The 15,479-nt window shown below is 45.5% G+C and overlaps 1 protein-coding gene across 4 annotated transcripts in view; it reads right to left on the bottom strand.

The window, feature by feature from the left end:
• Window positions 1–753: 753 nt before the first annotated feature.
• The window catches only part of ulk1b (unc-51 like autophagy activating kinase 1), a 99,334-nt gene continuing 84,608 nt past the window's right edge, over window positions 754–15,479 (bottom strand). For 2 of the 4 annotated variants that reach the window (XM_087999859.1, XM_087999862.1), the window contains 5 exons: window positions 14,291–14,472; window positions 12,766–12,884; window positions 11,195–11,352; window positions 7,490–7,625; window positions 754–2,511 (listed from right to left, as the gene is read on the bottom strand). In XM_087999859.1, the coding sequence (XP_087855985.1) occupies window positions 2,456–2,511; window positions 7,490–7,625; window positions 11,195–11,352; window positions 12,766–12,884; window positions 14,291–14,472 (651 nt within the window). In that variant the 3' untranslated portion in view covers window positions 754–2,455. The remainder of the gene's footprint in view (window positions 2,512–7,489; window positions 7,626–11,194; window positions 11,353–12,765; window positions 12,885–14,290; window positions 14,473–15,479) is intronic. The other 2 variants (XM_087999860.1, XM_087999861.1) reach the window with 2 other exon arrangements.

Genomic DNA, 15,479 nt, shown 5'->3' with positions numbered 1-15,479 from the left:
GTCGCACCAGTAATTGCACTGATAATTGCTATGTTCAGATCACTAACCAGTTCAATGGGATAAACATGACCATGTCACAGGGTCAAGGTCAAATAACCCCAATCCTCCCACATCTGAAATACTGCGGCCTAATTAAGGTGAACTTGCTCCAGATTAGTGAACTGAATAACGATGCAGTAATCAATTAACTGAGGTGCACCTATCATTTCTGTTAAAATAACTTTTTTTAAAAAAACACCTCATTGCCTGTAGTATACAGGAAGTTAAGAACTTTATCAACAGTTTAAAGCAGATTGTTATTTACATCATGTAACATCCTTGTAAAAGCTCCGACTCTGTGAACATACCTAGACTTCTAGCTAAACTTTGCTGTTGAGTTGTAAAATGATGCATGGGCTTACAATTATATAAATCTAAAAAACAGAACCCTGCAGATGCTGGAAGTTACAGCATAAGGTCAGGCAGTACCTGTGGAGTGAGAACCAAATTAACAGTATGGGTCAACGACCTTTTATCCTCATTGAACTACATTTATATAACAACATAAAACAGTAAAACATTCCCAAGGCATGGCATAGGAGTGTAAACAGTCCAAATGGGCCACATCAGGGGCATTAGTTCATCTGATGGATCTGGAGCTCGGGCAGACAGACACATGAACACAGAAAATACTCATATAAACTCAGTCCTCACAAGTAGATAATGGAGTGATCTTGAAACTCTCTTCAAAAGGTACTGGGAGCAGAACTGTCAAACGTTTCCAACTGTTTTATTTAGTTCTGTTCTGATTTTGTACAGGTCAAAGACAAAAAAAAGGTTACAGCACACACAGAAATAAAAACATAAATGAAAATGTTTCCAGCATTTTAACATTGTGGAATAACCAAACACACTTTGAACAGTTCCGACCTGAACGATGTAAGTCGAGAGCTGAGGATGAAGCTTTTAGGAAATTTATCAAACAAAAACTACACATCAATAACAAAGAAATTACCAAGGAACGGTTGTCTTGGAAACAGCTGATGTTTCGAGTACAGTAAATCACTCCAATTTGCTTGCAATCCTCTCTGGCTTGAAGCAATAAATACTAACTGCTAACATTTATCTTACACAATTCAGGGTTAAGTCAAATGTTTGGTGGCATTGATATCTTTGCAATATACATATATTTTTGTGTACACACAGTGGCTAATTTTCAAGTATTTATGCAAGATAGAGGGAAGAAAAGAAAATCATTGGTTGACAATGTGGCCTTGAAATTCATTATCCATTCAAGTGACAATTTGCTACAGTGTGGAACTGCAAGCACTCAATTATGTACACACACTTATCCATTCAAACCCCTCACCATTCTCATCCTCATGAGCTTCATTTACCTACTGAAACAAAGCAAAGTATTCACACACACCATCATGCACTCAGGTGCACACTCAATTATCTCACAAAAAACAAAACAATAAGTCCATGAAGAACAATCTATAGGGTGCGATTGTCTGTTGTTGTTGCTAGTTTGTGAAATTCTCTTCGGAAATGTCTCCCTGGCAGAGTTCAACCGAGAAAAGATTCGGGTGTGCATACACACACACACACATATACACTCTCTCTCTGTCAGCCCATACTGTGCAGTACCAACTACATACTGAAATTCTCAGATAGTGCAACACATGAACAGATGAGAAATGGCAGGGTGTGAGGGGGCTAGAAGGGTTGGGAGAAAGGAAACAGGGCTGACTGAATTTACACTTTGCATTCCATCCTTCTGTACTTAGATCACATGGGCCACTGCGTGGTTCAAGTTCATAACCATGTAAAGCTAATATAAAGTGCACCTCTACCTTACAGGCTAGTGGGGGGGGGGGGGGGGGGGGTTACTCGGGTGTGTGTTTGTGTGTGTGTGTGCACAATTAACACTTCAGACAAAAAAAGTGAGGAAAGTGCTTCAAGGCAGCATTCAATGGAAAACAACAAAAAAATCAACAGCTTAGTCACTCTGCAAATATCTCACTGACGTTTTGCAAGGCAAGTGTTTAATCTTCTTCTTTAGCAATCAACTAATGCTTTCTGTTTACTTGTTAATCACCAGACCACAAGGTCCAGGCTGAAGAGTCTTCATGTAGGCCCAAATGCAATGTCAGAGAGAATTCCCACGGCAAGTATTCCTCTTCCATCAGGTGCCTTGTGAAGAGCTGCTGAAGGCTCCTCTTCATCAGAAGAATTCCACGGAACACAGAAGGTGTTCCTGTAATGGGGCACAGTTCATGAGAGGAGAGGGGGGCGAGCGGAAGGGGAAAGAAGGTTTCCACTTCAAGTCCCCAGTGAGTCACTCGGTTCGCAGGATTACACGATAAAACTCCAAATCGCTCCGAGGGATGACTGGGATGGTTCGGATCCAGTATCCGGGATATCCTGGACACTGCAAGACCCAAGACGAGGGAAAGTGCTCCAGTGTGTAGCGTCACGCGCACAGTCCTGGCTGTAATGCAGACAGTCTGCGTTCAATGCTCTGTTTACCTAGTAACAAGACAGCCAATGACAGCTTCTGTTAGTTGCAGAGGAATAAAGCACAGTGGACCATCAGCTGATATGTTTGCATATGATGTACATTACTCAGTGATCGTGACTCCTTATGAGGACAGGTCCCCAATACAGTACTCAGCAACATTAGATTCCTGACCGTCAGTGACATGATAAATTTGGAAATGTCTTTTACTCGAAAAGGCCATTGAGATGTCAGTGGGACTGGCAGACAGGGGGCAGAGGACATTCGACACAGACAAGAATGAAGTGATTAATTTTTACAGACAGAATCGCAGGAAAGCAGTGTAAATGAAAGGGTACTATTCGAAAGGGGAGTTAAGGGAGCAGAGGAATCTCAGTGTACGTATGTGTGAGTCATTAAAAGTAAGAGAGTGGTGTAAAAGCATTTTTTAAAAATGTAGACTGGTCTTTATGGATAGTTTATGCCAAAGGGCCTGTCTCCATGCAAACGTGATGACTGCAGATGCTGGAAATCAGAGTCTAGATTAGAGTGGTGCTAGAAAAGCACAGCCAGTCAGGCAGCATCCGAGGAGCAGGAAAATCGGGGAAAAGTCCTGATGAAGGGTTTTGGCCGAAACGTCAATTTTTCCTGCTCCTCGGATGCTGCCTGACTGGCTGTGCTTTTCCAGCACCACTCTAATCTAAATTCTGTCTCTGTGCAGTAGGACTCTATGACTCGAGGGGCATTGAGTACAAGACCAAAAAGGTTATGCTGAACTCACAGAGATCTCTCCTAACCACACAGATCACCGAAGGCACTACAAAACCCTGGAGTAAGCGCAACTCAAACTTGGCCTCCCGATCCAGAGGTAAGGACACTACCACTGTGCCACACAAGTCCCAATTTTAGAAATTACAATTTGAGCTTCATCAAAAGTACTGCACCCCAGAGTACTTGGTACCTGGTTTCAGGAAGGTAAAGAGGGGACAGAAACAATTCTCGAGAAGGGTTTCAGGGATGAGGAACTTTAGTGCTGAGGATAAACTGGAGAATTTGTGGCTGTTTTCCCTGGAAAACAAAACCTGAGCAGAGATTTCAGAGAAGGTTTAAAATCAGGAAGTACCTGGTATATGTATGCAGGGAGTAACCATTCTCACTTGTTAACAGATAGAGAACCAGAAGGCAGAGATTTAAACTAATTGGTAAAAGAAGCAAAACTGAGAGAAGGAAAAGCATGTTCATGCACTGAGTGGTCAGGTCTGGAAAATACTTCACCTGTAGGTAGATTAGATTACTTACAGTGTGGAAACAGGCCCTTCGGCCCAACAAGTCCACACTGACCCCCAACCCACCCATTCCCCTACATTTACCCCTTACCTAACACTACGGGCAATTTAGCATGGCCAATTCACCTGACCTGCACATCTATGGACTGTGCGAGGAAACCGGAGCACCCGGAGGAAACCCACGCAGACACGGGGAGAATGTGCAAACTCCACACAGTCAGTCGCCTGAGTCGGGAATTGAACCCGGGTCTCTGGCACCGTGAGGCAGCAGTGCTAACCACTGTGCTACCATGCCGCCCTGATCCCAGGTACATCCCAGCCCAAACTTTCTAAAGAGAATTAATCTGTTCGACAGGATGGCACGCCCCCAGTGGCTAACCCTCTAACAGTGTGGCACTCCCTCAGCACTGACCCTCCAACAGTGCAGCACTCCCTCAGCACTGACCCTTCGACAGCGCGGCGCTCCCTCAGTACTGATCCTCCGACAGCGCGGCGCTCCCTCAGCACTGACCCTTTGACAGTGTAGCACTCCCTCAGTACTGACCCTCTGACAGTGCGGCACTCCCTCAATACTGACCCTCTGACAGTGCAGCACTCCCTCAGTACTGACCCTCTGACAGTGCGGCACTCCCTCAGTACTGACCCTCTGACAATGCGGCGCTCCCTCAGTACTGACCCTTTGACAGTGTGGCATTCCCTCAGCACTGACCCTCTGACAGTGCGACGCTCCCTCAGTATTGACCCTCTGACAGCGCAGCACTCCCTCAGTACTGACCCTTTAACAGTGCAGCACTCCCTCAGTACTGACCCTCTGACAGTGCAGCACTCCCTCAGTACTGACCCTCTGACAGTGCGGCACTCCCTCAGTACTGACCCTCCGACAGTGTGGCACTCCCTCAGCACTGACCCTCCGACAGTGCAGCACTCCCTCAGTACTGACCCTCTGACAGTGCGGCACTCCCTCAGTACTGACCCTCTGACAGTGCGGCACTCCCTCAGTACTGACCCTCTGACAGTGTGGCACTCCCTCAGCACTGACCCTCCGACAGCGTGGCACTCTTTCACAACTGCCCCTGTGATTGTGCAGTATTGGTTTATATCCAATACAACAGTATTGGCTTGAATTGGAGGAGTTCAGAGATAGAAGATAGAACAGTACAGCACAGTACACGCCCTTTGGCCCTTGATGTTGTGTTGACCTTTTATCCTACCCTAAGGTCAAACTAACCACATACCCTACATTTTACTATCATCCATGTGCCTATACAAGAGTCACTTAAATGTTGCTGAGTCGTGTGCAGGGATGAGGTGGCCGGATTGTGTGTCAATTGGGAGGGTTTATAACAGATGGTGAAGACTTGATGTATAAGTAGGAACTCTCTATATGCGTTGAACCTGTCCTCACCACCCTACCTTACAATGTCGAATTCTGAGCAGGCAGATGAGTGAAATGGAATTGGAATGTTTGCTTAATGAACCTGGTATTCATTGATTGCAGTTAAAATGTTTCTAACAAAACTTGCTCAAGAACAGTATGTTAATCATTGCAAACAAAATAATTGCACTTGGAAAGTTATGTCATTGTAAAACCGTGTTTAGTTTGTGCTTTCAGGATTACATTGAGTCTTGTTAGGATCATGAAGGGCATGTCCGTAAGACATCGGAGCAGAATTAGGCCATTCAGCCCATTGAGTCTGTTCCACCATTCGACCATGGCTGTCAACCCCATTCTTCTTCCTCCTCCCCGTAACCCTTGGTCCCCTTACTAATGAAGAACCTATCTATCTCTGTCTTAAAGATACTCAATGATTTGCCCTCCACAGCCCTCTGTGGCAATGAGTCCCACAGAGTCACCACCCTCTGGCTGAAGAAATTCCTCCCCAGTTCCATTCTAAAGGGTCTTCCCTTCACTCTGAGGCTGTGCCCTCAGGTCCTAGTCTCTTCTACAGGAAACATCTTCTCCACATCCATTCTATCCAGATCTCTCAGTATTCTATAAGTTTCAATCAGATTCCCAATCTCATTCTGCAGCCTCCACCACTTCCTCTGGCAGCTCATTCCATACATGCACCACTTTCTGTGTGAAAAAGGTGCCCCTTTGGTCCCTTTTAAATTTTTCCCCTCTCACTTTAAATCTATGCCCTCTAGTTTTGAACTTCCCCATTCCAGGGAAGAGACTTTGTCTATTTATCCTATCTATGCCCCTCTTGAGGTCACCCCTCAGCCTCCCACGCTCCAGGGAAAACAGCCCCAGCCTGTTCAGCCTCTCCCTATAGCTCAAACCCTCCAACCCTTGCGACATCCTTGTAAATCTTTTCTGAACCTTTTCAAGTTTCACAACATCTTTCTGATAGGAGGGAGACCAGAATTACACACAACATTCCAAAAGTGGCCTAACCAATGACCTTTACAGCCGCAACATGACCTCCCAACTCCTACACTCAATGCACTGACCAATAAAGGAAAGCATACCAAATGCCTTCTTCACTATCCTATCTACCTGTGATTCCACTTTCAAGGAGCTATGAACCTGCACTCCAAGGTCTCTTTGTTCAGCAACACTCCCTAGGACCTTACCATTAAGTGTATAAGTCCTGCTAAGATTTGCTTTCCCAAAATGCAGCACCTCACATTTATCTAAATCAAACTCCAGCTGCCACTGGCCCATCTGGTCCAGATCCTGTTGTAATCTGAGGTAATCTTCTTCGCTGTCCACTACACCTCCAATTCTGGTGTCATCTGCAAACTTACTAACTATACCTTCTATGTTCACATCCAAATCATTTATATAAATGACAAAAAGCAGTGGACCCAGTACTGATCCTTGTGGCACACCACTAGTCACAGGCCTCCAGTCTGAAAAGCAACCCTCCACCAGTACCCTCTATCTTCTACCTTCAAGCCAGTTCTGTGTCTAAATAGCTCGTTCTCCCTGTATTCCATGTGATATGCTAACCAGTGTACCATGAGGAACCTTGTCAAGTGTTTTACTGAAGTTATCCCCTAATCCTTCTAAACTCATTGAATACAGACAGACCCAGTGCCCTTAACCGTATCTCATATGACAAGCCCTTCATTCAAGAGTCATTCTTATAAACCTCCTCTGGACTCCCTCCAACACCAGCACATCCTTCCTTAGACACAGGGCCCAAAACTGCTCTTAGTATTCTAAATACAGTCTGACTAGAGTCTTATACAGTAAGTATAAGCAGTACATCTCTGTTCTTATATTCTAGCTCCCTTGAAATAAATGCTAATGTTGCGTTCCCCTTCCTAACTGCCAACTGAACCTGCATGTTAACCTTAAGAGATTTATAGTGTAGGTTTGCTCACTGAGCTGTAGGTTTGATATCCAGACATTTCATACCTGGCTAGGTAACATCATAGTGGCGACCTCCAAGTGAAGCGAAGCTGTTGTCTCCTGCTTTCTATTTATACCTTTCTCCTGGATGGGGTTCCTGGGGCTTGTGGTGATCAAACCTACAGCTCAGCGAGCAAACCTACACCCTAAACCTCAACCTGAGCTACAGACCTTCACAAACCTTGCAAAAACCTTAAGAGAATCTTGAACTGAGACTCCCAAGTCCCTTTGTGCTTCAGATTTCCAAAGGCTTTGCCTTTTTTGCAAATAAACTATGCTTGTATTCTTCATACCTAAGTATTCCATCTGCCCTCTGTCCTAACCTGTCCCCTGGACGGTAATGATTTAATAGAAGACTCTTACATTTGCTGATGTTTTCCACATCTTCCTGTTCCGTGATTATCTGAGAGAGACCCTCCATTAGCAGCAGTGCCTTGTGGTAGCGCTGGATACAGTCCTCTCCCTGCTGAAACATCTCATCCAATGCTGTAGACTGAACCTAAAATCAGACCAAAACACTACCATCATCCTCTTGCTTCAATCTCTGGGTTGGAGGTACCTGTCATTTGACTGATATGCAGGTGAAGGCCTTCCAGCCTCTAAACAAATTGCCCTTTAATCTGAAATTGCTGTAAAAACTCCACAGGTCAGGTAGCATGTATTGAGAGAGAAACTGAATTAACATCTCGAGTCTCGTGACCCTCTTCAGAAATGAAAGGACTTGTGAAGTGGTGGTTTAGTAGCTGCTGATGGAGAGAGGGGAGGAGGAACAGACAGTGAGGGTGCCCAGGGCAAAAGACAAAGCAGTGGTAAAGGAGTGAAAGAGATGTAAAATAGGTGCAAATGTTAGATTGGAAAGGAAAAAATATGTTATCTCTGCCAACAGCAAAGCTAATAAGACACAAACGAGAACCAGCTATGGGAGGGTCAGAGTGTGGAAAATGGAGGACAGGGTTCCTCCTGATAGTGAAACTCAATACTGAATCCTAGAGGCTATAAAATATTTCAGAGCAGAAGCTCTGTACTCCATTCTCCTTATATCCTCCACCTTCCTCATGTTGTCTTTACTCTCAGCAGAGTGAACACAGTTTTATTTTGCAATCTAACATTTACACATCTTTGTTTTTTGCAGCATCACCATCTGTTCCACTGGCTCCTCCTCCCCGTCTGTTAGCAACAACAAAACTACCACTTTCCAACTTCTCAGGGTCGCTGACTCAAAACATTAACTCTGTTTCTCTCTCCACAGATGTTGACAGCTCTGCTGAGTTTCTCCAATGTCATGTAAAAATGTGAGAGGCACATCTGGGGATAATCCTCCCCTGTCCCTCCCTAAGAATTTGAGAGTTAGAATTCGAGACCTTTCCTGCATCAGGGAAGCAGCATTCACTATGTGAGGCTGTCATTGTTCACACTATTTCCCTGACTATTCCCATTTCTGCCAATCTCTCCACATTCTCTCTCAGGTCTCTGGACCTGTATACCAGCTTGTCACAGACACAGACACTGAAAGGTCTCTTCCATATCTGAGTTTCTCATCTTTAAGGAGTCTGTCTTTAATGATTCAAGGTGAATAACCTTTAACTCCCCCTCGTTTATCTCCAGCTGCCATAGCCTTATCCCTGACTTAATCTGTCCGTTTGTAACTCACTATTTCCAACTACACAGTTAGTGTGTTGTCTCTTCAGTTTGTTTGGTATTAGGCAAGCAAACAAGTTGAGATGGAAGATCAGTCATGAACAGTCTTGAAGGACTGAATGGTCTCATCCTATGTGCTTCTATATAAATCTTTATCCTCTCATCTATGTGCAACTCAGCTCAGACTGTGGAAGCTGAGGGCTCAGTACTAATCCCTGGTGAGTAACATTCATCATGCCCACAGTTAGCTCCCAATACCATCTCTTGCCTTCCAGCCAGTTTCTAACAAGGCTGTCTGTAGCCCTCTGTGCTTTCACTTTTCCTCATTACACTGTTCAAACATTGCTATCAACAACATCTGGCAACACATTCTAATGCACTGTGCTAGTGAGGTCATCAGAATTCTGCTAGATTCATCAGAAATGACTGACCCTTCACAAATCCACCCTGGCACACTGCAGCAACTCGCAAGATCAGTCACCCTGACCCTAATGACATCCTCACAGCCAAAGGCAAACAGACACTGAAGTATTTACCAGATTTCTGTCTTACTTCTGGAGTGAGGTTAACAATTTTATCAAATACAATTCCGAACAAAGATTCAAAATAATGAGACAAATGCATTGGACTTTCTCCATTTGTTTTCTCTGATACATTTGGGTGGAAACCATCAAATCCTGGGGACAGTTTTCCTTAAGTCTCATTACTTTCTCCATTCCTATTCTGCACTTATTTTTAATCCACTCAGCTCCTTCCATCGATTCCTTTTTATGTTCCTTTGAATCGCTGAAATTTTATCCTTTCCTCCTTTGTGGAGACGATATTGTCATTAAAGTTTTGTGTATTTTGAACTACAGCTGCGTCTGTTCTTAATGGGGCCACATTTCCCTGCTTTCTGTATTGGTCTTTATTCTTTCATGGGATGTGGGCATCACTGGCAAAGCCGTATTTATTGCCTAGCCCTAATTGCCTTTAAGCTAAGTGCCCTTTTCAGAGTTAGTAGGCAGTTACTAGCCCCTTACAGAGGGTAGTTAAGAGTCATCACATCAGTGTGGGTCTGGAGTCACATGTAGGCCAGTCCAGGAAAGGATGGCAGATTTCCTTCCATTAGTGAACCAGGTGAGATTTTACAACAGTTAATAATAAATTCCTGGTCGGTGTCAATTAAATTTGGCTTTAATTACAGATTTTCTAAAACTGAATTTTCAAATTCTACCAGTAGCCAAAGTGGAATTTGAACTTGTGACCCCAGAACATTAAAAGCAAAATACAGAGGATGCTGAAACCTGAGACAAGAATGAAAACTCAGCTGGTCTGGCAGCATCTATAGAGACAGAGAGAGAAAGAGAGAGAGAGAGAGAGTGTTAACATTTCAAGTGCAGCAACCCTCTTTCAGAACTCCCCAGACGACCAGTCTGAGCCTCACAATCACGAGTTCACTGACATTAAGATGACACAACCCTCTGCCCTTTGTTCTCTCAAATATTTATAAAAGCTTTTGCTGTTATTTTTGCAAATGTTTCCCCACCTGGGACAATCTAGAACAAGATTAGATTCCTTACAATATGGAAACAGGCCCTTTGGCCCAACAAGTCCACACCGACCCTCTGAAGAGCGGCCCACCCAGACCCATTCACCTACATTTATCTCTGACAAATGCATCTAACACTATGGGCAATTCATCTGACCGGAACATCTTTGGACTGTGGGAGGAAACCCATGCAACTACAGGGAGAATGTGCAAACTCCACACAGACAGTTGCTTCAAGGCTGGAATCGAACCTGGGACCCTGGTGCTGTGAGGCAGCAGTGCTAACCACTGAGCCACCACGCCTATCTAACAAGAGGTGATAGTTTTGGGATAATGAACAGCAGATTTAAAACAGAGTTGAGGTGGAATTACTCCTGTTGAAGGGTCATGAACCTGTGGAATTCGCTTCCCCCAGAGTGCGATATATGCTGGGACATTGAGTAAATATGAGGAGGTAGACAGGTTTTTAATTAGTGATTGGTTGAAAGGTTTCAGGGAGCAGACAGGAAAGGGGATTTCAGGCTGAGATTACTCAGCCATGATGCTTTGAATGGCAGGACAGGTTCAAGGGGCTGAATGGCCTCCTCCTGTTCCTAGTTCTGATGCTCTCTGGCAAATTGTTTTTTTCTGATTTTGCACCATATTCATCTCTGGGCTGTAAACTCAAGGATAGGGACTCAAAAGAGAAACACAGGCCTAGTGCCAAGGGCAGAGCTGAGCCCTCTGCACCCTCCAACATTGTGCCCACTCTGCCTCATTCTCACCCCTGCAGCCCTCTCTGCTGCCTCCAGTCTTCCCTCCCTATCTCCCTAGCAGTAGGTGCAGAACGAGTCCTCAGTTGGCAAGGAGCAGTGTGAAAGTGGTTATATCCCGGGTAGGAGAGACGGAGATATTTTTACCATCTGTACAGTATGACTGTAAATCAGCTTTGCTGCAGTGATGCTGTTTATTCTGTCCATGAGCCGTTGTTTATGAATGAAAAAGCGCTGGAGTCTGACCGTGAGACAGCGACAGTGAGACACACAGGATTTGTAGTGTTCGTTCAGCTTCTTCACCACTGCAGAGATACAAAGATCCACTTTCTTACTTCAATTTTAGGTTCAAGTCACGTTCTATTCTGAAATCATTATTACTGAGATAACATACCCTCCGAGCCACTCACCATCCTGATTTGGCAATATATTACCATTCCTTTACTGTCAAAATTCTGGAACTCCCCCACTAAGGGACATTGTGGGTCTTCCTACAGCATATGGACAGCAGTGGTTCAAGAGTGCACTTTCATAGCTCCTTGAAAGTGGAATCACAGGTAGATAGGATAGTGAAGAAGGTGTTTGGTATGCTTTCCTTTATTGGTCAGAGTATTGAGTACAGGAGTTGGGAGGTCATGTTGCGGCTGTACAGGACATTGTTGAAATATTGCGTGCAATTCTATTGGAAAGATGTCCTGAAACTTGAAAGGGTTCAGAAAAGATTTACAAGGATGTTGCCAGGGTTAGAGGATTTGAACTATTGGGAGAGGCTGAACAGGTTGGGGCTGTTTTCCTTGGAGCATCGGAGGCTGAGGGGTGACCTTATAGAGGTTTATAAAATTATGAGGGACATGGATAGGGTAAATAGGCAATCTTTTCCCTGGGGCTGGGGAGTCCAGAACTAGAGGGCATAGGTTTAGTGTGAGAGGGGAAAGATATAAAAGAGACCTAAGGGGCAACGTTTTCACACAGAGGGTGGTACGTGTATGGAATGAGCTGCCAGAGGATGTGGTGGAGGCTGGTACAATTGCAACATATCTGGTCAGCATGGACGAGTTGGACTGTAGGGTCTGTTTCTGTGCTGTAAGTCTCTTTGACTCTCAAAAGAATACAGAGATTCCACCACCAGAGCTTATTTAGGATCTGAGGTACAGTGCTGCACTGCAGAATTGGAACATGATTGAAACTTAGGTTCATGACAGGGATATTAGTAACATTGCACAGTACATGGTGCAGCATCGCTGACTCCACCCTGGCCTCACGTTCAGACCAGGCACAGTGTTGAGCCACTTCAGGACTAGGCTGGAGAAGGTCTGGCAGCTCCCAGGACAGGACAGACCCATACAGGGCTGACAGCTCGGCTTCAAACCAATGGCCAAGAAAAAGTGAATCAACTGAGTGAGAAGGGAGAGTGGGATTAATTACAATACCCTTTCAAAGAACCAGCAAAGGCATGATGGGGGAATGGCCATCGTCTTTGTGCTCTCATTCTGGTACTCACTAAGTCCTGGCCAGATTTGCTGAGATGACTTGGTGAGATTTAATGCTGACTAAATGGTTTCTGTAACCTTTCCCAAACCAACCTTTTCCAAAACACACAGACTATATCCAGGGCGTTGTTGTCATGGAGTGTTCCACGCGAGCTGGTCCTTTCACTGCTTGTGACCAGTTTGGTACGTGAGCCAGGGGATTATCCACAGGGGGCAGAGCCAGCTCACCTTGTTTGACAGTTGATGATGGGCACAGCTTGCCAGCCTTGATCTGATTCTTGCTCATGTGTAAAGCTGATGCCAGGAGTTCCGTCACCTTCATATAGAGAACCAGCTGCTCTGCATAGCTGCAATCATCAGAAACAAACAGGAACAGGGCAGTCAGCAAGAGATACTGCGTGTGTGTGTGTGTGTGTGTGAGAAAGAGAGCGCGAGACAGAGAGAGAGAGAGAATGTGCACAAGTGAGAGAAAGGGAGAGAGTGTGTGTGTATATGAGAGAGAGCGTATGTGCGTGTCAGAGAGAGGAGATAGTGTGCGTACATGTGAGAGAGTGTGTGTGTGAGAGAGAGAGAGGGTGTGTGTGAGAGAGAGAGAGGGTGCATGTCTGAATGTGTGAGAGAGAGAGAGAGAGAGAAAGAGAGAGAAAAAGAGAGAATGTGCGTGTGTGTGAGAGAGGGAGAGTGTGTGTAGCATGTGTGCGGGAGTGTGTGTAAGAGGGAGACTATGCACACGTGTGTGCGTGTGAGGGAGTAAGTGTGTGTGAGAAAGAGAGAACATGTATGTGGGAGTGAGAGTGTGAGTGTATTTGTGTGCGTGGGAGAGAGAAAGGGGGAGGGGGGGAGGGAGAGAGAGAGAGGGCTGAAGATGTGCATCAGTCCAACGACACGTGAGTGCAACACTGCAGGTTCTTATTCTTGAAAGTAATTTCTGCTGATGCCTTGGAGTCAGATGTTTCTGATTCAATGTCAAAGATTCAATTTCTGTAAGGCCTTTAATGCAGAGAAACATCAGTTGGTTCTCAGCAGGAGTATAATCAGAAAAAGTCTAACTCTGAGTAGGGCAGGTGCATGAAAGATTGCTCTAGCAGGTCGGTTCAAGGAGAGTCTCAGTGAAAGACAGAGAGGAAGAGAGATTTAACGAGGGAGTTCCAGAGTTTAGGGCCCAGACAGCTGAAGGCACAGATACCACTGACACAGCGACAGGAATCAGGGATCTCCAGTTAGGGAGGGATGTAGGGGTTGGAGGGGGTTACAGAGATAGGGAGGGATGTAGGGGCTGGAGGAGGTGACAGAGATAGGGAGGGATGTAGGGTCTGGAGGGGGTTACAGAGATAGGGAGGGGGTATAGGGGCTGGAGGAGGTGACAGAGATAGGGAGGGGTGTAGGGGCTGGAGGGGGTTACAGAGATAGGGAGGGGGTGTAGGGGCTGGAGGAGGTGACAGAGATAGGGAGGGGTTGTAGGGGGTTACAGAGATATGGAGGGATGTAGGGGCTGGAGGGGGTTACAGAGATAGGGAGGGGGTATAGGGGCTGGAGGAGGTAACAGAGATAGGGAGGGGTGTAGGGGCTGGAGGAGGTGACAGTGATAGGGAGGGATGTAGGGGCTGGAGATGGTGACAGAGCGATTTGGGAATGAAGGAATGGAGGGGTTTGAAAAACAGGTAGTAGTGTGTGATGTACTGGGCCATCCTGAATGACACTGAGCTGATACTGTAGATGCCGGAACCTCTTGCCCCCTGTCTTTGAGACTCACCTCCACTCCTTACTCAGCAGACTAATCTGATCGGCGACCACACTCTCCTGGAGCTGGCTGGCCGAGCTGACTGAGCTGCAGACCATCTCAAAGGGGTTACCCTTAGCCGAGGCTATCTCCATTACACAGCGAACAAAGACCAGGGTGAATCGCAGGTTCTTCAGTATCTCGGTGTGTTCCTGCTGTGGATGACACAGACTCTTGATATAAACCCTGGAACTGACAGACACTAAACCCAACAACCAGCTACATGGAAATCAAACAAACAACTGCGGACTCTGGGGGTCGGAAACACATTACAACAGAAATCGCAGGAGAAACTCAGCAGGTCAGGCAACTTCTGTGGAGGAAAGCAGAGTTAATATTTTGAGTGTAGTGACTGGCCACACTAGCTGTGTAGTCTTCATTATTAAAAACCTGCTATTTGCAAAAGACAAGTCAATGCTTAAAGTTATGAGTCTGCTGTATTTGATTTAATTGAGAATATGTATAAAACTGTAGCACAGCACAGAAACAGACCCTTCGGTCCAACCCGTCCATGCTGACCAGATATCCCAACCCAATCTAGTCCCACCTGCCAGCACCCGGCCCATATCCCTCCAAACCCTTCCTATTCATATACCCATCCAGATGCTTTTTAAATGTTGCAATTGTACCAGCCTCCACCACATCCTCTGGCAGCTCATTCCATACACGTACCATCCTCTGCGTGAAAAGGTTGCCCCTTAAGTCTCTTTTATATCTTTCCCCTCTCACCCTAAACCTATGCCCTCTAGTTCTGGACTCCCCCACCCCAGGGAAGAGACTTTGTCTACTTATCCTAACCATGCCCCTCATGATTTTATAAACCTCTATAAGGTATAAGAAATAAAATGGTTTGTCGCTATCACAGCTCCCAATCTCCCCAGCGTTCCCACATGGAGAGCATCATTGAGGTTTTCCCGGGGATGGGATGTGGGAGTTAGATTTGGTAATTCCCCTAATTATCATGGAACTGAATGTCTTGTTCTGCCATTCCAAAGGCTCCATTTAAAAGACAACCATATTGCTGTGGGTCTGGAGCAACATGGAGGCCAGACCCAGGTAAGGCTGGCACATTTCCTTCCCTGATTGCCATTGGTGACCCAACTGCATTTTTAAAACACAGTCACCATGAGGCAAAATTATCCCAATATTGTTGAAGTCAAAG

This window comes from Chiloscyllium plagiosum, unplaced genomic scaffold (assembly GCF_037043375.1).
Source record: "Chiloscyllium plagiosum isolate Xiang-an unplaced genomic scaffold, Cpla_swu_hap1 HiC_scaffold_24, whole genome shotgun sequence".
Taxonomy (NCBI): Eukaryota; Metazoa; Chordata; class Chondrichthyes; order Orectolobiformes; family Hemiscylliidae; genus Chiloscyllium; species Chiloscyllium plagiosum.
The sequence above is the reverse complement of the archived record's forward strand: the minus strand, read 5'-3'. Positions and strand labels throughout refer to the sequence as shown.